The sequence below is a fragment of the Phyllopteryx taeniolatus genome, chromosome 13, assembly GCF_024500385.1.
Source record: "Phyllopteryx taeniolatus isolate TA_2022b chromosome 13, UOR_Ptae_1.2, whole genome shotgun sequence".
Taxonomy (NCBI): domain Eukaryota; kingdom Metazoa; phylum Chordata; class Actinopteri; order Syngnathiformes; family Syngnathidae; genus Phyllopteryx; species Phyllopteryx taeniolatus.
The window spans coordinates 23,911,530-23,934,986 of record NC_084514.1 but is presented as its reverse complement, the minus strand read 5'-3'; the positions used below and the strand labels follow the sequence as shown (position 1 = coordinate 23,934,986).

Here is a 23,457-nt window from a genome sequence, read left to right as displayed (position 1 = left end):
AATTTATAGGTCCAGAACAAGCTCGGGAGACCTACAATCACATCAAAGTGCAAACCCAGAAGCATTTAGACAGCTATGCTAGAGAAGGCCTCCGTACCCTTTGCATTGCTAAAAAGGTAACTAAGCTTTTCCAGAGATTTCTAGATGAAAATGGATTACATTATCAATAGGGAGTAATGCTTTTAACTGTATTTATCATTATCTACTGTATTAAATGAGTAGTCATATAATGTTGTTTTTGTTTGTTTGTTACTTATTTGTTCTCTGTTCTCTCCTTTTTCTTTGTCACCTCTCAAACCCCGTTCTGTCCGACTGCATTTTCAAATCAATATCCATCAGAAATACAAATAACCGCAAAGGGAGTATTTAAAACTCCTCTCTTACACAAAAAAAAAACTGTTCCAGCATAAAAAGGTGGACAGATCCTCCATTCTGCATGAACCCCAAAAAAAAGAAAATAAAACACACTATTTGTGACAAGCAGTGGTTAAATACAGGATATTTAAAAAAAAAAAGTCTACATACTGCTGCTTAAATGAATGCATTTCAGCTGTTCTAGTATGCACTAGTACACTTGACTTCTTTTTTTTTTTACTTCTACTGTATATGCTTGATCTAATGCAGACCTATGGGGGGCACAAGCCAGTGCAAACTGTAGGCCGGTCCCAAGCCCGGATAAATGCAGAGGGTTGCGTCAGGAAGGGCATCCGGCTTAAAACTTTGCCAAACAAATATGAGCATTCATCCAAAGAATTCCATACCGGATCGGTCGTTAACAACGTCCGCCACCGGCGCCGTCAACCTGCAGGGCGCCGGTGGAAATTCAGCTACAGTGGGTCGAAGACGAAGAAGAGGTGGAAAGCGGGTTCTTCGTCAGAAAGAGAAGAGGAAAAAACAGAGCCGAGAACTGAATGTGGGGACTTTGAATGTTGGGACTATGACAGGAAAATCTCGGGAGTTGACATGATGATTAGGAGAAAGGTTGATATATTGTGTGTCAAGGAGACTAGGTGGAAAGGCAGTAAGGCTCGAAGTTTAGGGGCAGAGTTTAAATTATTTGACCATGGTGTAGATGGGAAGAGAAATGGAGTCGGGGTTATTTTAAAAGCATTGGCTAAGAATGTCTTGGAGGTGAAAAGAGTATCAGATCGAGTGATGAGGATTAAACTTGAACATGTTGATGTTATGTATAATGTAGGATGTATAATGCTATGCCCCACAGGTAGGATGTGACCTAGAGGTAAAAGAAAATTCTGGAAGGAGCTCGACGAAGTAGTTCTGAGCATCCCAGACAGAGATTGGTGATTGGTGCAGATTGTAATAGACATGTTGGTGAAGGAAACAGGGGTGATGAAGAAGTGACGGGTAAGTACGGCATCCAGGAAAGGAACTTGGAGGGACAGATGGTGGTAGACTTTGCAAAAATGATGGAAGTGGCTGTCGTGAACACTTTTTTCCAGAAGAGGCACGAACATAGGGTGAAGGTAGACACACGCAGGTGGATTACATCTTGTGCAGACGATGTAATCTGAAGGAGGTTACCGACTGTATGGTAATGGTAGGGGAGAGTGTGGCTAGACAGCATAGTATGGTGGTGTGGAAGATGAATCTGGTGGTGGGGAGGAAGATTAAAAAGACAAAGGCAGAGCAGAGAACCATGTGGCGGAAGCTGAGAAAGGAAGAGTGTTGTGCGGCTTTTCGGGAAGAGGTGAGAATGGCTCTCGGTGGACAGGAGGAGCTTCCAGAAGACTGGACCACTACGGCCAAAGTGATCAGAGAAACCGGCAGGAGAGTACTTGGTGTATCTTCTGGCAGGAAAGGAGAGAAGGAGACTTGGTGGTGGAACCTCGAAGTACAGGAAATCATACAAGGAAAGAGGTTACCTAAGAAGTGGGACACTGACAGGACCGAGGAGAGGCGAAAGGAATACATTGAGATGCGACATAGGGCAAAGGTAGAGGTGGCAAAGGCCAAACAAGAGGCATATGATGACATGTATGCCAGGTTGTACACTAAAGAAGGAGAAAAGGATCTATACAGGTTGGCCAGACAGAGGGATAGAGAGCAGGTTAGGGTTATTAAGGATAGAGATGGAAATATGTTGACTGGTGCCAGTAGTGTGCTAGATAGATGGAAAGAATACTTTGAGGAGTTGATGAATGAGGAAAATGAGAGAGAAGGGAGAGTAGTAGTACTCACAGTAGTGAGGTGTGCTGTAGTTGTGACAGACGAATTTAAGGTGGAGGTGGGACTGCATCATGGATCAGCCCTGAGCCCCTTCCTGTTTGCAGTGGTGATGTATAGGCTGACAGATGAGGTTAGACTGGAATCCCCGTGGACCATGATGTTTGCAGATGACATTGTGATCTGCAGTGAAAGCTGGAAGCAGGTGGAGGAACACTTAGAATGAAGGAGACATGCACTGGAAAGCAGAGGAATGAAGATTAGCCGAAGTAAAACAATATATGTGCATGAATGAGAGGGATGCTGGGGGGAGAGTGAGGCTACAGGGAGAAGAGATAGCAAGGGTGGAGGACTTTAAATACTTGGGGTCAATCGTCTAGAGCAATGGTGAGTGTGGTCAGGAAGTGAAGAAACAGGTCCAAGCAGGTTGGAACGGGTGGAGGAAGGTGTCAGCTGTGTTATGTGACAGAAGAGTCTCTGCTCAGATGAAGGGAAAAGTGTATAAAAAAGTGGTGAGGCCAGCCATGATTAGAGACAGTGGCACTGAAGAGACAACAGGAAGCAGAGCTGGAGGTGGCGGAAATGAAGATTTTGAGGTTCACTCTCGGAGTTACCAGGTTGTATAAAATTAGAAATGAGCGCATCAGAGGGACAGCCAAGGTTTGATGTTTTGGAGACAAAGTTAGAGAGAGCAGACTTCAATGGTTTGGACACATCCAGAGGAGCGAGAGTGAGTATATTGGTAGAAGAATGATGAGGATGGTGTTGCCAGGCAAGAGAGCTAGAGGAAGACCAAAGAGAAGTCGTGAGGGAAGACATGAGGGCAGAGAGGAGGATGCAGGAGATAGGCTTACATGGAAAAGGATGACGTGGTGTGGTGACCCCTAAAGAGACAAGCCGAAAGGAAAAGAAGAAGACTGTATATGCTTGATCTATGCGTGAGACAGTTTCAAAGTTGGGAATCGTTTATTTGAAAATATGATGAGTTTCAACCTGTGCTTAGGGCATGACTCACACAGATAGAGCAAAATGTAACATGGAAACCCAAGTCGATGGGTGTGGTCTTTTTTTCCGCCTCAGAAGGCACAAAAAGCCTCGATATCTTTCTTCTTGGCTCTCGCTCGCTCTCTTTCGTTCTGGCTAACATCTCTTCATCTCCTGCGCTTGGCTACGGCCAAAAAAAACCTCCCCCTTCTTCCTTTGTTTGTCACCACATGGCGCGCGCTAAGTCTGGACCACGTAGAATGCTAGGTCAGATGAAAAGGCGGCGACGCTGCCTCTGCTCTTTTTCTCAGCCGGGATCTGTTCGCTGAGCCCCCAGTAAGTCACTCCTGGCATTATTACAAGTTACGCCCGCAGTGTAGTGCAACAGCAGGGCATCTTGCGATCAACTTCTTAAACACCTAACCTATAATTCCATTACAACAAGCTGGCAATTTTTTTGACTTGAGTTCGTTGTCACATTTCTGTGGGGCCAATTATGTATTACTCGTGCACTCACTGTAGTTGTCTCGCCATGCTGCTTTTTGTGCTGCATCTTGAACTAAAACTATCTCCTTTCCTCCTGAGACAACTGAGAAAAACCATCCCCAGACCAGCTGATCTACGATCATGATTACTAGAAAGAACAAATTGGTGCAGAATAACTTAAGTGAGCGATCCCAACTTTATTCTCTCTCACTAGGCTGCAACTCATTTCACGCTCACATTATGAGTTCAGTCATTCACACTATACCTCATTCTTTGAGTACGTTTGCCTGTAATTTTTGTAGTAAAGTCCCTCTGCATTTTACCCCAAATTCCCCTGTAGATTTCATTAAATTTTCTCTACACTAAACCTCCTATTGTGTACTGTGTGTGTTTGAGTGCAACAGTTGATCGCTGAAATCGAGAACTATTATTTCTATGAATGTAGCAAGCCTTCTTGATGACAGAAATTGATAGAGGTTTTTCATCACTTTTCCTAAAATGTACAAATATAAAAAGAGACATGGTGCCCTGTATGAGACAAAGATAGCTTTTATCCAAACCAATCAATATACGCTTCTGGACTTTCTTTTCCAACAATGACAAAAACATATTGCCGAGTTGCGGTCCACTCATCGGGCAAAGCCTCCTGAGTTCTTTCTCGCCTGTTGTGTCAACACTTCCAAATATGGGATGGCCGCACCCCCATTGCCACCGTCGTTGCACTTTGATGCGGGGGCCTGTCACACTGCACTTGCTCAGCCTGACGACTCCAGTTCCAGCAGAAGAAAAACAGCCCCAAAGCATGATGCTGCCACCACCATGCTTGTAAGGTGTTCTTTCGGTGACGACCAGTGTTGTGGTTGCACCAAATGTACCTTTTGGAATTATAGCCAAAACGTTCAACCTTGGTTTCATTGGACCACAATAAAATCTTCCCCCAAAACGTGTGAAAATGTGGTATGGTCAATTGAAACCAAGGTTAAACTTTTTGGGGCAAACACAACACTGCTCATCACCAAAAGAACACCATACCTCCAGTGAAGCATTGTGGTGGTAGCAACGTGCTTTGGGGCTGTTTTTCTTCAGCTGGGGCCTTAGTCAAGGTGGGGGGTATTATAAACAGTTCCAAATTCCAGTCCATGTTAACCCCTTCAGCCTCCTTCTAGAAAGCAAAAAAAAAAAAAAGGCCTACCAGAACATCTGAAATGTGTTTGGGTTAATGAGTCAATTAATCATTTGTGCAATTCCGTTATCTCACTTGTTTATATTTACTTCCCCTGTCGAAATGAGTAGACTTTTTATACTCACTGTATAATAAATTATTTCTCATGCACATTTAAATATCTGAGATTTAAAAATTGGGGGGGGGGGGACACTGCTGTTGTAATGCAGCTGTTGTTTTAAGAAGTGAATAAACATATTTATTCAGACTTTTTACACTCTCTGTGGAACAGGTACTGGGAGAAGAGGAGTATGAGGTGTGGCTGAAGAGACAGTTGCTGGCAGAGAGCAGCATAGAGAACCGAGAAGAGCTGCTGCTCGATTCCGCTGAGAGACTGGAGACCAACCTCACCCTTTTGGGTAGGCAGAGCTTATTGTGACGAACAATTGATTATTTGAGTCTTCAGTCGCTGGTACTGAGTAATGCAGTAAAGATTGGTGTCAGTTGTGAAACATAAAACTGTCCTGAAGCATTCCATCAGCAAAGTCAGGGTTAATGTAAAGGCTTCTTTATACTTGTGCGGACGGCGACCGCGCTGACGTCACTGCGGCTATCCCGCACGCAGTTTGCCTTTATACTCAAGCGCAACACACGCGCGCTGTTTTGAAAGTGTGCTGCAGTTCTCCTCCAAGTCGGGGGTGTCGCTACGGCTGGTATTGGCAAGGACGCCACAGGGTGGAGTTTCCTCTGCATTTTGTGGCCATTTCCGGTAGCCGTTTTTCCTTTCCTTTCCGTAACAAGGAACAAAGCAACAACAATGGCGACCGTGGAACAGAGTCTGCTAGAACAAATGGACCTAGATGACCAGATCTTCTTCTTTTACTTTCGGCTTGTCCCTTTAAGGGTCGCCACAGCGCATCATCCTTTTCCATGTAAGCCTATCTCCTGCATCCTCCTCTCGAAATCCCTGCCCTCATGTCTTCCCTCACAACATCCATCAACCTTCTCTTTGGTCTTCCTCTAGCTCTCTTGCCTGGCATCTCCATCCTCATCATCCTTCTACCAATATACTCACTATTTCTCCTCTGGACGTGTCCAAACCGTCGAAGTCTGCTCTCTCTAAGTTTGTCTCCAAAACATCGAACCTTGGCTGTCCCTCTGATGAGTTCATTTCTAATTGTATCCAACCTGGTCACTCCGAGAGCGAACCTCAACATCTTAATTTCCGCCACCTCCAGGTCTGCTTCCTGTCGTCTCTTCAGTGCCACTGTCTCTAATCCGTACATCCTGGCTGACCTCACCACTGTTTTATACATTTTTCCCTTCATCCATTCCTCCACCAGTTCCAACCTGCTTGGACCCGTTTCTTCACTTCCTGACCACACTCCCATTGCTCTGGACAGTTGACCCCAAGTATTTAAAGTCCTCCACCCTTGCTATCTCTTCTCCCTTTAGCCTCACTCTTCCCCCACCACCCCTCTCATTCATGCACATATATTCTGTCTTACTTCGGCTAATCTTCATTCCTCTGCTTTCCAGTGCATGCCTCCATCTTTCTAACTGCATTCACTGCAGATCACAATGTCATCTGCAAACATCATGGTCCACGGGGATTCCAGTCTAACCTCATCTGTCAGCCTTATCCATCACCACTGCAAACAGGAAGGGGCTCAGGGCTGATCCCTGATGCAGTCCCACCTCCACCTTAAATTCGTTTGTCACACCTAAAGCACACCTCACCACCGTTCTGCTGCTCTCGTACGTCTTGTATTATTCTAACATACTTCTCTGCCATTCCATACTTCCGTATGCAGTACCACAGTTCCTCTCTGGGTACTCTGTCATAGGCTTTCTCTAGATCTACAAAGACACAATGTAGCTCCTTTTGACCTTCTCTGTACATTTCCATCAACATCCTCAAGGCAAATAATGCTCCACTAATAATGCATTTGTGGTATTCTTTCAAAGCATGAAACCATACTGTTACTCGCAAATACTCACTTCTGTCCTGAGTCTAGCCTCCAGTACTCTTTCCCATAACTTCATTGTGTGTCTCATCAACTTTATTCCTCTATAGTTCCCACAGGTCTGCACATCACCCTTGTTCGTAAAAATGGGCACCAGCACACTTTTTCACCATTCATCAGGCATTTTCTCACGCGCTAGAATTCTAGAACAAGCTGGTCAAAAACTCCACAGCCACCTCTCCTAGATGCTTCCATACCTCCACAGGAATGTCATCTGGACCAACTGCCTTTCCATTTTTCATCCCTTTAATGCCTTTCTAACTTCCCCCTTACTAATCATTGCCACTTCCTGGTCCACCACACTTGCCTCTTCTACTCTCCCTTCTCTCTCATTTTCCTCATTCATCAACTCCTCGAAGTATTAATTCCATCTATCTAGCACACTACTGGCACCAGTCAACATATTTCCATCTCGATCCTTAATCACCTTAACCTGCTGCACATCCTTCCCATCTCTATCCCTCTATCTGGCCAACCTGTATAGATCCTTTTCTCCTTCTTTAGTGTCCAACCTGGCATACATGTCATCATATGCCTCTTGTTTGGCCTTTGCCACCTCTACCTTTGCCCTATGTCGCATCTCAATGTATTCCTTTCGCCTCTCCTCGGTCCTCCCAGTGTCCCACGTCTTCTTAGCTAACCTTTTTCCTTTTATGATTTCCTGTACTGTGAGATTGCACCACCAAGTCTCCTTCTCTCCTTACCTGCCAGAAGATACACCAAGTACTCTCCTGCCTGTTTCTCTGATCACTTTGGTCGTAGTGGTCCAGTCTTCTGGAAGCTCCTCCTGTCCACCGAGAGCCATTCTCACCTCTTCCCGAAAAGCTGCACAACACTCTTCCTTTCTAAGCTTCCACCACATGGTTCTCTGCTCTGCCTTTGTTTTCTTAATCTTCCTCCCCACCACCAAAGTCATCTTCCACACCACCATCCTATGCTGTCTAGCCACACTCTCCCCTACCATTACCTTACAGTCGGTAACCTTCAGATTACATCGTCTGCACAAGATGTAATCCACCTGCATGCTTCTACCTCCGCTCTTGTAGGTCACCTTATGTTCGTGCCTCTTCTGCAAAAAGGTGTTCACTACAGCCACTTCCATCATTTTTGCAAAGTCTACCACCATCTGTCCCTCCAAGTTCCTTTCCTGAATGGCGTATTTACCCATCACTTCTTCATCACCCCTGTTTCCTTCACCAACATGTCTATTACAATCTGCACCAATCACGACTCTCTCTCTGTCTGGGATGCTCAGAACTACTTCGTCTAGCTCCTTCCAGAATTTTCTTTCACCTCTAGGTCACATCCTACCTCTGGGCCATAGCCACTAATTGTAATGGACAGGGAGCTGTTGTCTGAGAGACTAAGGAGTCAGAATACAATGATTTCTAAATCATGTTCAACCTATATTTAATTGAATACACTACAAAGACAATATATTTAATGCTCAAACTGATAAACTTTATTGTTTTTAGCAAATAATCATTAACTTAGAATTTTATGGCTGCAACACGTTACAAAAAAGCTGGGACAGGGTCATGTTTACCACTGTGTTACATCACCTTTTCTTTTAACAACATTCAATAAACGTTTGGGAACTGAGGACACTTATTGTTGAAGCATTGTAGGTGGAATTCTTTCCCATTCTTGCTTGATGTACAGCTTCAGCTGTTCAACAGTCCAGGGTCTCCGTTGTCGTATTTTCAATGGGAGACAGGTCTGGACTGCAGGCAAGCCAGTCTAGTACCGCACTCTTTTACTATGAAGCCACGCTGTTGTAACACATGCAGAATGTGGTTTGGCATTGTCTTGCTGAAACAAGTCGGGCGTCCATGAAAAAGACGTTGCTTGGATGACAGCATATGTTTCTCCAAAACCTGTATGTACCTTTCAGCATTAATAGTACCTTCACAGATGTGTAAGATACCCATGCCATTGGCACAAACACCGCCCCATACCATCACAGATGCTGGCTTTTGAACTTTGCGTCCATAACAGTTTGGATGGTTCTTTTCCTCTTTGACCCGGAGGACACGATGTCCATAATTTCCAAAAAATATTTGAAATGTGGACTCGTCGGACCACAGAACACTTTTCCACTTTTCATCTGTCCATCTCAGATGAGCTCGGGCCCAGAGAAGCCGGCGCCGTTTCTGGGTGTTGTTGATAAATGGCTTTTGCTTTGCATAGTAGAGTTTCAAGTATCACTTACGGCTGTAGCGCCGAACTGTATTTACTGACATTGGATTTCTGAAGGGCGGCACGGTGGCCGACTGGTTAGAGCGTCAGCCTCACAGTTCTGAGGTGCGGGGTTCAATCCCCGTCCCCGCCTGTGTGGAGTTTGCATGTTCTCCCCGTGCCTGCGTGGGTTTTCTCCGGGCACTCCGGTTTCCTCCCACATCCCAAAAACATGCATTAATTGGAGACTCTAAATTGCCCGTAGGCATGACTGTGAGTGCGAATGGTTGTTAGTTTCTATGTGCCCTGCGATTGGCTGGCAACCAGTTCAGGGTGTACCCCGCCTCCTGCCCGATGACAGCTGGGATAGGCTCCAGCACGCCCGCGACCCTAGTGAGGAGAAGCGGCTCAGAAAATGGATGGATGGATGGATGGATTTCTGAAGTGTTCCTGAGCCCATGTGGTGATATCCTTCACACATTGATGTCGGTTTTTGATGCAGTGCCGCCTGAGGGATCGAAGGTCACGGGCATTCAATGTTGGTTTTCGCTTTTGATGATATTATGGACCGTAGATGATGAAATCCCTAAATTCATTGCAATTGTACGTTGAGGAACATTGTCCTTAAACTGTTCGACTATTTATATAAGAGGTGAACCTCGCTCCATCTTTGCTCGTGAATGACTGAGCAATTCAGGGAAGCTCCTTTTATACCCAATCATGGCACCCACCTGTTCCCAATTAGCCTGTTCACCTGTGGGATATTCCAAACAGGTGTTTGATGAGCATTCCTCAACTTTCCCAGTCTTTTTTGCCACCTGTCCCAGCTTTTTTGGAACGTGTTGCAGCCATAAAATTCTAAGTTAATGTTTATTTGCTAAAAACAATAAAGTTTATCAGTTTGAACATTAAATACCTTGTCTGTGTATTCATTTAGGTTGAACGTGATTTACAAATAATTGTATTCTGTTTTTATTTATGTTTAACACAACATCCCAACTTCATTGGAATTGGGGTTGTACACAAGTATATACAGTAAATGAACAGGTCATTTAAATAAACACATTCCTCCATCTTGTGATCGGATCAGTGATCGGTTATCGTTTTTTTTTAAACTCGCTGATCGGCCCCAAAAATCCTGATCGTGTAAAGCCTAATTAGAAGTGAGCTGAAATATCCAAGTTTGGGCACAGTCACAATTTAAGAGCTGCATGACAAAGCTGTTTTTTTTTTTTGAGCCTGTAAAGTAAACGCGTGGCTGTTTTTTTTTTGTTTGTTTGGTTTTTTTCCCTAAAATGAGTCACTTTGATTGGCCCACGAAGGGTTTGTGTGCGGTCAAGTCACTGCCTTGTGCCGTCTGATTGGTGAATTGGAGTCAAATGACACAAGTGATCACGTTGGATTGGCAGCAACGGTGCCCTATGCGGAAGTCGATGATGAAGTCTTAAAAATAGATTTCAGACGCAGTCTTCTTCTTCTTCTTTTCCTTTCGGCTTGTCCCGTTAGGGGTCGCCACAGCGCGTCATCCTTTTCCATGAGAGCCTATCTCCTGCATCCTCCTCTCGAACACCAACTGCCATCATGTCTTCCCTCACGACATCCATCAACCTTCTCTTTGGTCTTCCTCTAGCTCTCTTGCCTGGCAGCTCCATCGTCATCATCCTTCTACCAATATACTCACTCTCTCTCCTCTGGACGTGTCCAAACCATTGAAGTCTGCTCTCTCTAACTTTGTCTCCAAAACATCGAACCTTGGCTGTCCCTCTGATGAGCTCATTTCTAATTTTATCCAACCTGGTCACTCCGAGAGCGAACCTCAACATCTTCATTTCCGCCACCTCCAGCTCTGCTTCCTGTTTTCTCTTCAGTGCCACTGTCTCTAATCCATACATCATGGCTGGCCTCACCACTGTTTTATAAACTTTGCCCTTCATCCTAGCAGAGACTCTTCTGTCACATAACACACCTGACACCTTCCTCCACCCGTTCCAACCTGCTTGGACCCGTTTCTTCACTTCCTGACCACACTCACCATTGCTCTGGACGGTTGACCCCAAGTATTTAAAGTCCTCTACCCTTGCCATCTCTTCTCCCTGTAGCCTCATTCTTCCCCCACCACCCCTCTCATTCATGCACATATATTCTGTTTTACTTCGGCTAATCTTCATTCCTCTTCTTTCCAGTGCATCCCTCCATCTTTCTAACTGTTCCTCCAGCTGCTCCCTGCTTTCACTGCAGATCACAATGTCATCTGCAAACATCATGGTCCACGGGGATTCCAGTCTAACCTCATCTGTCAGCCTATCCATCACCACTGCAAAAAGGAAGGGGCTCAGGGCTGATCCCTGATGCAGTCCCACGTCCACCTTAAATTCTTCTGTCACACCGACAGCACACCTCACCGCTGTTCTGCTGCCCTCGTACATGTCCTGTATTATTCTAACATACTTCTCTGCCACTCCAGACTTCCGCATGCAGTACCACAGTTCCTCTCTGGGTACTCTGTCATAGGCTTTCTCTAGATCTACAAAGACACAATGTAGCTCCTTCTGACCTTCTCTGTACTTTTCCATCAACATCCTCAAGGCAAATAATGCATCTGTGGTACTCTTTCTAGGCATGAAACCATACTGTTGCTCGCAAATACTCACTTCTGTCCTGAGTCTAGCCTCCACTACTCTTTCCCATAACTTCATTGTGTGGCTCATCAACTTTATTCCTCTATAGTTGCCACAGCTCTGCACATCACCTTTGTTCTTAAAAATGGGCACCAGTACACTTTTCCTCCATTCCTCAGGCATCTTCTCACGCACTAGAATTCTATTGAACAAGCTGGTCAAAAACTCCACAGCCACCTCTCCTAGATGCTTCCATACCTCCACAGGAATGTCATCAGGACCAACTGCCTTTCCATTTTTCATTCTCTTTAATGCCTTTCTAACTTCCCCCTTACTAATCATTGCCACTTCCTGGTCCACCACACTTGCCTCTTCTACTCTCCCTTCTCTATCATTTTCCTCATTCATCAACTCCTCGAAGTATTCTTTCCATCTACCTAGCACACTGCTGGCACCAGTCAACATATTTCCATCTCTATCCTTAATCACCCTAACCTGCTGCACATCCTTCCCATCTCTATCCCTCTGTCTGGCCAGCCTGTATAGATCCTTTTCTCCTTCTTTAGTGTCCAACCTGCCATACATGTCATCATATGCCTCTTGTTTTGCCTTTGCCACATCTACCTTTGCCCTGTGTCGCATCTCAATGTATTCCTTTCGCCTCTCCTCTGTCCTCTCAGTGTCCCACTTCTTCTTAGCTAACCGTTTTCCTTGTATGATTTCCTGTACTGTGAGGTTCCACCACCAAGTCTCCTTCTCTCCTTTCCTGCCAGAAGATACACCAAGTACTCTCCTGCCTGCTTCTCTGATCACCTTGGCTGCAGTGGTCCAGTCTTCTGGAAGCTCTTCCCGTCCATTTCAGACGCAGTAATGGATCAATAAAAGTAGCGAGCCGCACGTCGATCATTGTAATGGAGTAAAAGTGTGGATTCTTCACATAAATATTCAAGTAAAAGTAAAAAGTATGGTTCATTCAAACTACTCTCACAAGTGCAATTTCTCCAGAGTGTTACTTGAGTAAATGTATCAGAGTAAATAATAGCGCGTTACTATCCACCTCTGGTAATAAATAGTTGATTTTACCAAATGTTTTCCAGTTGTGTACGGAACAAACACCTTTCTGCCATTGGTTTAACACAACATCCCAACTTCATTGGAATTGGGGTTGTAATTTGGCGGAGCTCGGGTGTGGCGTACAATGAGTGAAGGAGACCATGTTGGATTTGATTGGTGCAAGCCAGCTGGTTGAGACAGTTGACAGTTGTCAGTGATAAAGTTGACATGCTGATTTAAGTTAAAACATGTTCATCATATGAGGCAGATGTTTTATTCTTCAAAAGTAAATTTTTTTAGCCACCCTATATTATACACAGTTTGAACATTAACTGATAGTAAAAAAAACCTGTACTTAAATACTGATTCAATTAAAATGTATTGCACAAACAGTGATGAATGCAGCCCTGTGGGGGGCACAAGCCAATGCAAACTGTAGGCCGGTCCCAAGCCCGGATAAATGCAGAGGGTTGCGTCAGGAAGGGCATCTGGCTTAAAACTTTGCCAAACAAAGATGAGCGTTCATACAAAGAATTCCATACCGGATCGGTCATGGCCCGGGTTAACAACATTCAGCTACTGTGGGTCGAAGACGAAGAAGAGGTGGAAAGCGTTTTTTTCGGCAAAAAGAAGAGGAAAGCACAGAGCCTAGAATTTAATGTGGGGACTTTGAATGTTGGGACTATGACAGGAAAATCTCGGGAGTATATTGACATGATGATTAGTAGAAATGTTGATATATTGTGTGTCCAGGAGACCAGATGGAAAGGCAGTAAGGCTAGAAGTTTAGGGGCAGGGCTTGAATTATTTTACTATGGTGTAGATGGGAAGGAGAAATGGAGTCGGGGGTTATTTTAAAAGAAGAGTTGGCAAAGAATGTCTTGGAGGTGACATCAGATCGAGTGATGAGGCTGAAACTTGAAATTGAGTGTGTTATGTATGATGTGATCCGTGGCTATGCCCCACAAGTAGGATGTGACAGAGAGGTGAAAGAGAAATTCTGGAAGGAGCTAGACGAAGTAGTTCTGAGCATCCCAGACAGAGAAGGAGTCGTGATTGATGCAGATTGTAATGGACATGTTGTTGAAGGAAACAGGGGTGATGAAGAAGTGATGGGTAAATACGCCATTCAGGAAAGGAACTTGGAGGGACAGATGGTGGTAGACTTTGCAAAAAGGATGGAAATGGCTGTAGTGAACACTTTTTTTCCAGAAGAGGCAGGAACATAGGGTGACCTACAAGAGCGGAGGTAGAAGCACGCAGGTGGATTACATCTTGTGCAGACGATATAATCTGAAGGAGGTTACCGACTGTAAGGTAGTGGTAGGAGAGAGCGTGGCTAGACAGCATAGGATGGTGGGGTGGAAGATGACTCTGGTGGTGGGGAGGAAGATTAGGAAGACAAAGGCAGAGCAGAGAACCATGTGGTGGAAGCTGAGACAGGACGAGTGTTGTGCAGCTTTTCGGAAGAGGTGAGACAGGCTCTCGGTGGACAGGAGGAGCTCCCAGAAGACTGGACCACTACAGCCAAGGTGATCAGAGAGGCAGGCAGGGGAGAGTACTTGGTGTATCTTCTGGCAGGAAAGGAGAGAAGGAGACTTGGTGGTGGAACAGTACAGGAAATCATACAAGGAAAAAGGTTAGCTAAGAAGAAGCGAGACACTGAGAGGACCAAGGCGAGGTGAAAGGAATACATTGAGATGCGACATAGGGCAAAGGTAGAGGTGTCAAAGGCCAAACAAGAGGCATATGATGACATGTATGCCAGGTTGGACACGAAAGAAAGAGAAAATAATCTATATAGGTTGGCCAGACAGAGGGATAGAGATGGGAAGTATGTGCAGCAGGTAAGGGTGATTAAGGATAGAGATGGAAATATGTTGACTGGTGCCAGCATTGGGCTATATAGATGGAAAGAATACTTTGAGGAGTTGATGAATGAGGAAAATGAGAGAGAAGGAAGAGTCGAGGAGTCAAGTGTGGTGGACCAGGAAGTGGCAATGGTTAGTAAGGGGGAAGTTAGAAAGGCATTAAAGATGATGAAAAATGGAAAGGCAGTTGGTCCTGATGACATTCCTATGGAAGTATGGAAGCATCTAGGAGAGGTGGCTGTGGAGTTTTTGACCAGCTTGTTCAATAGAATTCTCGCGGGTGAGAAGATGCCTGAATAATGGAGGAAAATTGTGCTGGTGCCCATTTTTAAGAACAAGGGTGATTTGCAGAGCTGTGGGAACTACAGAGGAATAAAGTTGATGAGCCGCACAATGAAGTTATGGGAAAGAGTAGCGGAGGCTAGACTCAGGACAGAAGTGAGTATTTGCGAGCAACAGTATTGTATCATGCCTAGAAAGAGTACCAGAGATGCATTATTTGCCTTGAGGATGTTGATGGAAAAGTACAGAGAATGTCAGAAGGAGCTACATTGTGTCTTTGTAGATCTAGAGAAAGTCTATGACAGAGTACCCAGAGAGGAACTATGGTACTGCATGCGGAAGTCTGGAGTGGCAGAGAAGTATGTTAGAATAATACAGGACATCTACGAGGGCAGCAGAACGGTGGTGAGGTGTGCTGTAGGTGTGACAGATGAATTTAAGGTGGAGGTGGGACTGCATCAGGGATGAGCCCCTTCCTGTATGCAGTGGTGATGGATAGGCTGACAGATGAGGTTAGACTGGAATCCGTGGACCATGATATTTGCAGATGACATTGTGATCTGCAGTGAAAGCAGGCAGCAGGTGGAGGAACACTTAGAAAGATGGAGGCATGCACTGGAAAGCAGAGGAATGAAGATTAGCCGAAGTAAGACTGAATATATGTGCATGAATGAGAGGGGTGGTGGGGGGAGAGTGAGGCTACAGGGAAAAGAGATAGCAAGGGTGGAGGACTTTAAATACTTGGGATCAACTGTCCAGAGCAATGGTGAGTGTGGTCAAGAAGTGAAGAAACGGGTACAAGCAGGTTGGAACGGGTAGAGGAAGGTGTCAGGTGTGTTATGTGACAGAGGAGTCTCTGCTAGGATGAAGGGCAACGTTTATAAAACAGTGGTGAGTCCAGCCATGATGTACGGATTAGAGACAGTGGCACTGAAGAGACAACAGGAAGCAGAGCTGGAGGTGGCGGAAATGAAGATTTTGAGGTTCGCTCTCGGAGTCACCAGGTTGGATAAATTAGAAATTACCTCATCAGAGGGACAGCCAAGGATTGATGTTTTGGAGACAAAGTTAAAGAGAGCAGACTTCGATGGCTTGGACACATCCAGAGGAGAGAGAGTGAGTATATTGGTAGAAGGATGATGAGGATGGAGCTGCCAGGCAAGAGAGCTAGAGGAAGACCAAAGAGAAGGTTGATGGATGTCGTGAGGGAAGACATGAGTGCAGTTGGTGTTCGAGAGGAGGATGCAGGAGATAGGCTTACATGGAAAAGGATGACGCGCTGTGGCGACCCCTAAAGGGACAAGCCGAAAGGAAAAGAAGAAGCACAAACAGTGGTGTGAATAATAATAATAAGAAGAAGACTCACCTTTATTGTCATGAACATGCATGCATGCATGCATGCACATGACATTTGTTCTCTGCATTTTACCCATCACAGTGAACACACACACTTGTTAGTGGAACACACTGGAGCAGGGGGCAGCTGAAGTGCCCAGGGAGGCGTTCGAGGTATCAGTGTCTTGCTCAAGGACACCACAGCCGTGAGTCCGGGGGATTTTGCCGGATGGGACCGTCGGGGTCTTGAACCTAGGTCCTCCACGGTGGCAGGCCTTCCTGATTTCTTATTTTTCTGCATGTTTGTCACACTAAAATGTTTCCCCTCATCAAACAAATTTAAGGATTGGTCAAAGACAACACAAGCAAACACAAAATACAGTTTTTAAATGAAGGCTTTTATTATTAGGGGCAAAAAATTTTCACACCATCCATCCATCGATCCATTTTCTGAGCCGCTTCTCTTCACTCGGGTTGCGGGCGTGCTGGAGCCTATCCCAGCTATCATCGGGCAGGAGGCAGGGTACACCCTGAACTGGTTGCCAGCCAATCGCAGGGCACATACAAACAAACAACCATTCACACTCACATTCACACCTATGGGCAATTTAGAGTTTTCAATTAACGTGCATGTTTTTGGGATGTGGGAGGAAACCGGAGTGCTCGGAGAAAACCCATACAGGCACGGGGAGAACATGCAAACTCCACACAGGCGGGGCCGGGGATTGAACCCCGCTCCTCAGAACTGTGAGGCTGACGCTCTAACCAGTCGTCCACCGTGCCGCCTAAAATCCATCCATCCATCAATTTTCTGAGCCGCTTCTCCTCACTAGGGTCGCGGGCGTGCTGGAGCCTATCCCAGCTATCATCGGGCAGGAGGCGGGGTACACCCTGAACTGGTTGCCAGCCAATCGCAGGGCACATACAAACTAACAACCATTCGCACGCACAGTCACACCTACGGGCAATTTAGAGTCTTCAATTAATGCATGTTTTTGGGATGTGGGAGGAAACCGGAGTGCCCGGAGAAAACCCACGCAGGCACGGGGAGAACATGCAAACTCCACACAGGCGGGGCCAGGGATTGAACCCGGGTCCTCAGAACTGTGAGGCTGACGCTCTAACCAGTCGGCCACCGTGCCGCCCCGCCTAAAATCATATAAGTAAAAATTTTTCCCCTCATTAATGTACACACAACACCCCATATTGACCAAAAAAAATGTTGTGAAGTACCCTTTTGATCTAATACAGCCATGAGTCTTTTTGGGAATGATACAACAAGTTTTTCACACCTGGATTTGAGGATCCTCTGCCATTCCTCATTGCCATTCCTTCCTCTCCAGTTCTGTCAGGTTGGATGGTGAACGTTGGCGGACAGCCATTTTGAGGTCTCTCCAGAGATGCTCAATTGGGTTTAAGTCAGAGCTCTGGCTGGGCCATTCAAGAACAGTCACAGAGCTTTTCTGAAGCCACTCCTTCGTTATTTTAGCTGTGTGCTTAGGATCATTGTCTTGTTGGAAGGTGAACCTTCGGCCCAGTCTGAGGTCCTGAGCACTCTGGAGAAGGTTTTCTTCCAGAATATCCCTGTACTTGGCCTCATTCATCTTTCCTTCGATTGCAACCAGTCGTCTTGTCCCTGCAGCTGAAAAACACCCCCACAGTATGATGCTGCCACCACCATGCTTCACTGTTGGGACTGTATTGGACAGGTCATGAGCAGTACCTGGTTTTCTCCCTACATCTGTTGCATATCTGTTGTTGACCGATACTGGCCACTCATGCCAGAGAAGCGTCTGCTCCATTTGCACACTGATTGAGGAGTATCTGCAACATTTTCACAACCAACATTGTCCCAGATTATCGCGCTACTCGTCACTTTAAACTGCATACACTCCTTGAAGTCTCGGCGCCCTTTGCACAATGGTCATTGCACCGGACTATTGCAATATTAGTCGTTCGAACTGCTCTAAGTGCTAGAGGACTCTACATCTTTTGCACAATTGTCGAAAAAAAATAATAATAATGTACTGGCATTACCAGATAACTATTTACCCTTTATTGCTCAGTGACTGTTTTTTTGTCAATGTCTTTATGTCTCAAAAGTGTTTTCTTTCAATTGACTGTCTGTTGTCGTACTAGAGCGGCTCCAACTACCGGAGACAAATTCCTTGTGTGTTTTTTGGACATACTTGGCAAATAAAGATGATTCTGATACATACTGCTTAGAATTAAGGCCAAAAAGGTCTATCTTGGTCTCATCAGACCAGAGAATCTTAATTCTCATCATCTTGGAGTCCTTCAGGTGTTTTTTAGCAAACTCCATGCAGGCTTTCATGCGTCTTGCACTGAGGAGAGGCTTCCGTCGGCCCACTCTGCCATAAAGCCCCGACTGGTCGGGGGCTGCAGTGATCGTTCACTTTCTAGAAATTTCTCCCATCTCCCGACTGCATCTCTGGAGCTCAGCCACAGTGATCTTTGGGTTCTTCTTTACCTCTCTCACCAAGGGTTAGGGTTAGGGACAGCCAGCTCTAGAAAGGGTTCTGGTCGTCCCAAACGTCTTCCCCATAAGGATTATGGAGGACACTGTGCTCTCAGGAACCTTTAGTGCAGCAGAAATTTTTTTTGTAACCTTGGCCGAATCTGTGCCTTGCCTCAATTCTGTCTCCGAGCTCTTCAGGCAGTTCCTTTGAGCTTATAATTTCCATTTGCTCTGACATGCACTGTGAGGTTTAATGTCTTATATAGACAGGTGTGTGGCTTTCCAAATCAAGTCCAATCAGTATAATCAAACAGAGCTGGACTCCAATGAAGGTGTAGATCCATCTCAAGGATGATCAGAAGAAATGGACAGCATCTGATTTAAATATATGAGTGTCATAGCAAAGGGTCTGAATACTTATGGCTGTGTGATATTTCAGTTTTCCATCCATCCATCCATTTTCTGAGCCGCTTCTCCTCACTAGGGTCGCGGGCGTGCTGGAGCCTATCCCAGCTGTCATCGGGCAGGAGGCGGGGTACACCCTGAACTGGTTGAAGTTAAATACATATTGTACCTAAATAAATGTTTAAAAACAAACATTTCTAAACAATTCAATGCAAATGTATTGTACTTAAAAGTTAAATACAACTGAACTTTACAAAAAAAAAAAAAAAAAAAAAGAACTGTACTGGATTTAAAAACAACATTATGCACAATTTGAACATGGAATTCAGAGATTAATCCACATACCACAAGAGGGGGCCCACGTACCACTAGTGGGACTCGTACCAGACTTTGAGATTCACTGGTCTATGGTATTTAGATGAACGCTTATTTCAGAATCAGAATCAGAATCATCTTTATTTGCCAAGTATGTCCAAAAAACACACAAGGAATTTGTCTCCGGTAGTTGGAGCCTCTCTAGTACAACAACAGTCAATTTACAGAACACTTTGGAGACAGAAAGACATTGACAAAAACAAAAACAGTCACTGAGCAGGAAAGGGTTGCTAGTTATCTGGTAATGCCGGTAAATTTTTAAATTTATTTTTTTATTTATTTTTGACAATTGTGCAAAAAGATACAGAGTCCTCTAGCACTTAGAGCAGTTCGAATGACTAATATTGCAATAGTCCGGTGCAATGACCATTGTGCAAAGGGCGCAGAGACTTCAAGGAGTGTATGCGGTTTAAAGTGACGAGTAGTGCGATAATCTGGGACAATGTTGGTTGTGAAAATGTTGCAGATACTCCTCAATCAGTGTGCAAATGAAGCAGATGCTACTCAGCAATGAGTGGCCAGTATATGCAAATAGTGCAGCATGGCGAGACAACTACAGTGAGTGCACGAGTAATACATAATTGGCCCCACAGAAATGTGACAACGAACTCAAGTCAAAAAATTGCCAGCATGTTGTAATGGAATTTTAGGTTACGTGTTTAAGAAGTTGATCGCAAGAGGGAAGAAGCTGTTGGAATGTCTGCTAGTTCTAGTTTGCATTGATCGGTAGCGCCTACCGAAAGAAGGAGCTGGAAGAGCTGGTGACCGGGGTGCGGAGGGTCCGAGAGGATTTTGCACGCTCTTGTCTTAGTTCTGGCAGCGTGCAAGTCCTCAATGGTGGGTAGGGGGGTACCGACAATCCTTTCAGCATTTTTGATTGTCCGTTGCAGTCGGAGTTTGTCCTTTTTTGTAGCAGCACCAAACCAGACTGTGTTGGAAGAACACAGGACTGATTCGCTGACCGCTGTTTTGAGAACTGTCTCAGCAGTTCCGGTGGCAGGCCGTGCTTTCTCAGAAGCCGCAGGAAGTACATCCTCTGCTGGGCCTTTTTGAGGACGGAGTTGATGTTGGTCGCCCACTTTAGGTCCTGAGAGACTGTAATTCCCAGGAACTTGAAGGTTACGACGGTTGACACAAGGCAGCTGGACAACGTGAGGGGCAGCTGTGGCGAAAGATGCCTCCTGAAGTCCACGATCATTTCACAGTCTTGAGCGTGTTCAGCTCCAGGTTGTGTCGGCCGCACCACAGCTCCAGCCGCTCCGCTTCCTGTCGATATGCAGACTCGTCACCGTCCTTGATGAGGCCGATGACAGTGCTGTCATCTGCAAACTTCAGGAGTTTGACAGTCGGGTGCGCTGAGGTGCAGTCGTTTGTGTAGAGAGAGAAGAGCAGCGGAGAGAGGACACAACCTTGGGGCGCCCCAGTGCTGATGCTGCGTGTGGATGAGGTGGCCTCCCCCAGCCTGACCTGCTGTGTCCTGCCCGTCAGAAAACTGTAAATCCACTGGCAGATGGCAGACGCTGAGCTGGAGAAGCTTGGATGAAAAGAGTTGTGGGATTATGGTGTTGAACGCTGAGCTGAAGTCCACGAACAGGATCCTCACGTAGGTCCCTGCACTGTCGAGGTGTTCTAGGATGAAGTGCAGTCCCATGTTGACTGCATCATCCGCAGACCTGTTCACTTGGTAGGCAAACTGCAGGGGGAAAAGTGTCCTTTTCAAATCTGCAGTCGAAGGTATTCAAGTCGTTGGCTCGTGTGCTATTGTTCTCAGCTTGGGGGGATCGTCGCTTGTAATTAGTCAGCGATTGGAATGCATGCCAGACTGATTTAGAGTCGTTAGCGCTAAACTGTTTTTCCAACTTTGCTGCATAGTTCCTCTTTGCAATGTTAATTTATTTAGTCAGCTGGTTTCTTGCTCGATTATACAGGGCCCTGTCCCCGCTCTGATATGCATCCTCCTTAGCTTGGCGAAGGTGCTTAAGTTTAGCAGTGAACCATGGCTTTTTGTTGTTGAATGTGCAAAATGATTTTGTTGGTACACACACATCTTCACAGAAACTAATATAGGATGTAACAGTGTCCGTATATTCATCCAGGCAGCCAGCTGAATTTTCAAAGACACTCCAGTCTGTGCAGTCTAAGCAGCTCTGAAGTTCCATCTTTGCTTCATTGGTTCACTTTTTCACTGTTTTCCCTGTAGGCTTCGTGCATTTAAGTTCTTGCCTGTACGTCGGTATTAAGTGAATTAAGCAGTGATCAGATGAGCCCAGGGCTGTACGAGGTATAGCACGGTATGCGTTTTTTACCGTAGTATAGCAGTGGTCTAAAATGTTATTTTCCCTGGTAGGACAGTCGATGTGCTGCTTGTATTTAGGGAGTTCGTGGTTGAGTTTAGCTTTGTGAAAGTCCCCGAGAATAATGAGGGGTGAGTCCGGGTGTTTTTTTTCAATTTCGTTGACTTGTTCGGCGAGCGTTAGCAGTGCGGTGTTCGTGTTAGCTTGAGGCGGAATGTAGACTCCAGCCAGGATGAATGATGCGAATTCACATGGCGAGTAGAATGGCTTACAGTTCAAAAACAGCGACTCCAAATGCGGGCTGCAGTGTGTGCTGAGCTCCGTGACGTCCTAACACCATTTTTCGTTGATGTAGAAGCATATCCCGCAGGCCTTTGTTTTCCACGATGATTCCATGTCGCGGTCCGCTCGATGAATGTGGAAACCGGGAAGCATGACGGCGCCATCGGGTACAGCGTTTTGATGAATTGCTGCCCCCACAAGTCAAAATGTTATTTTTTTGGGGTCTCTTGCTTGCTTTTCTCTTGAAACTCTGGGCCGTTTGAGAAGTAGCTGCCGTAACGAAAAGTGCACTCGCAATTATAGGAGGGCGGGCTGAGCCGTGGCTCATTTGCGTCAGACAGATATGGCCACCCCCCTTGGGTGATTTCGAATCGAGTGTTAAGAGTGGATGTTAAGTGTGCTCTAGTTCCTTTGTGTAGTTTGAGCGAAGAATGTCAGAGACATTTCAACGAGACGCTTAAGTACTGTTTTAAATTGTGGAAAAAAGTATGTCTCATCTAACGTTGCTTTTCGGATGTGAGAGCTGTATATCTATCCATCCATCCATTTTCTGTACCACTTATCCTCACTCGGGTTGCCAGCCAATTGCACGGCACATATAGACAAACAGTAATAAATCTAATTTCTCTCAACATTTGGAGATGCAGACTTCACACTGGACAGTGTTAACCAATGGCTAATTTGAAAACTAGTGTCCCATGTCTCATCAATTTGATCATAGTTTAAAATTAATGGACGTGCATTTGTACATCTACAGGTACCACAGGAATTGTCGACAGACTCCAGGAAGATGTGCCAGAGACAATTGAATCTCTTCAGAGGGCAGGTATCAAAGTTTGGGTCCTCACAGGAGACAAACAAGAAACTGCTGTCAACATCGCCTATGCTTGTAAACTCATCGGTCCCAATGACCAAATTCTCACTGTCAACTGTGAAAGCAAGGTCTGGAGCTGCATGATGGAACTTCCCTACATTAGGAGTTTTGGTTATGCATAGCCTTTTTAACCCAAATCCCACTAATTCTTTGTCATCAAATCTGTTTCTGTCTTTTAGGATGACTGTGCTGCATTGCTTGAGGACCTAAAATTAAAAGTGCAGCGCAGTGAAGAGCGAATGAATAAAAAGACTACTACAGAGGATAGTGGAGAATTGTCTTCAGGCAGCAAGGTCGGCTTCATTTTCATCATAGATGGTCGGACACTTGACTGGACACTTAAGGACCACTCAAGCTGTTTTCTGGAGCTGAGCCATTCTTGCAAAGCTGTCATCTGCTGTCGCTCCACTCCACTGCAAAAGAGCCAAGTGGTGCAGCTTATCCGGGATGAGCTCAAAGTCATGACCCTGGCAGTGGGTAAGCACACAAAGTTTTTGTGTCTTTTTGTGTGTCGTTACTTTTGTTCCACATTCACAGAGCAATTGAAACCCTATTGTTCTCAAAAGCT

The 23,457-nt window shown here is 45.4% G+C and overlaps 1 protein-coding gene across 7 annotated transcripts in view; it reads left to right on the top strand.

Annotated features, from left to right (window-relative positions):
• Positions 1-23,457, top strand: part of atp10d (ATPase phospholipid transporting 10D) — a 118,296-nt gene that overhangs the window by 73,768 nt on the left and 21,071 nt on the right. For all 7 annotated transcript variants that reach the window (XR_009791571.1, XM_061795712.1, XM_061795710.1 and 4 more), the window contains 4 exons: positions 10-116; positions 5,109-5,235; positions 22,773-22,957; positions 23,069-23,366. Coding sequence is in view for 6 of the 7 variants with exons in the window: in XM_061795712.1 (XP_061651696.1) it covers positions 10-116; positions 5,109-5,235; positions 22,773-22,957; positions 23,069-23,366 (717 nt within the window). In the remaining variant the exon portion in view is untranslated. The remainder of the gene's footprint in view (positions 1-9; positions 117-5,108; positions 5,236-22,772; positions 22,958-23,068; positions 23,367-23,457) is intronic.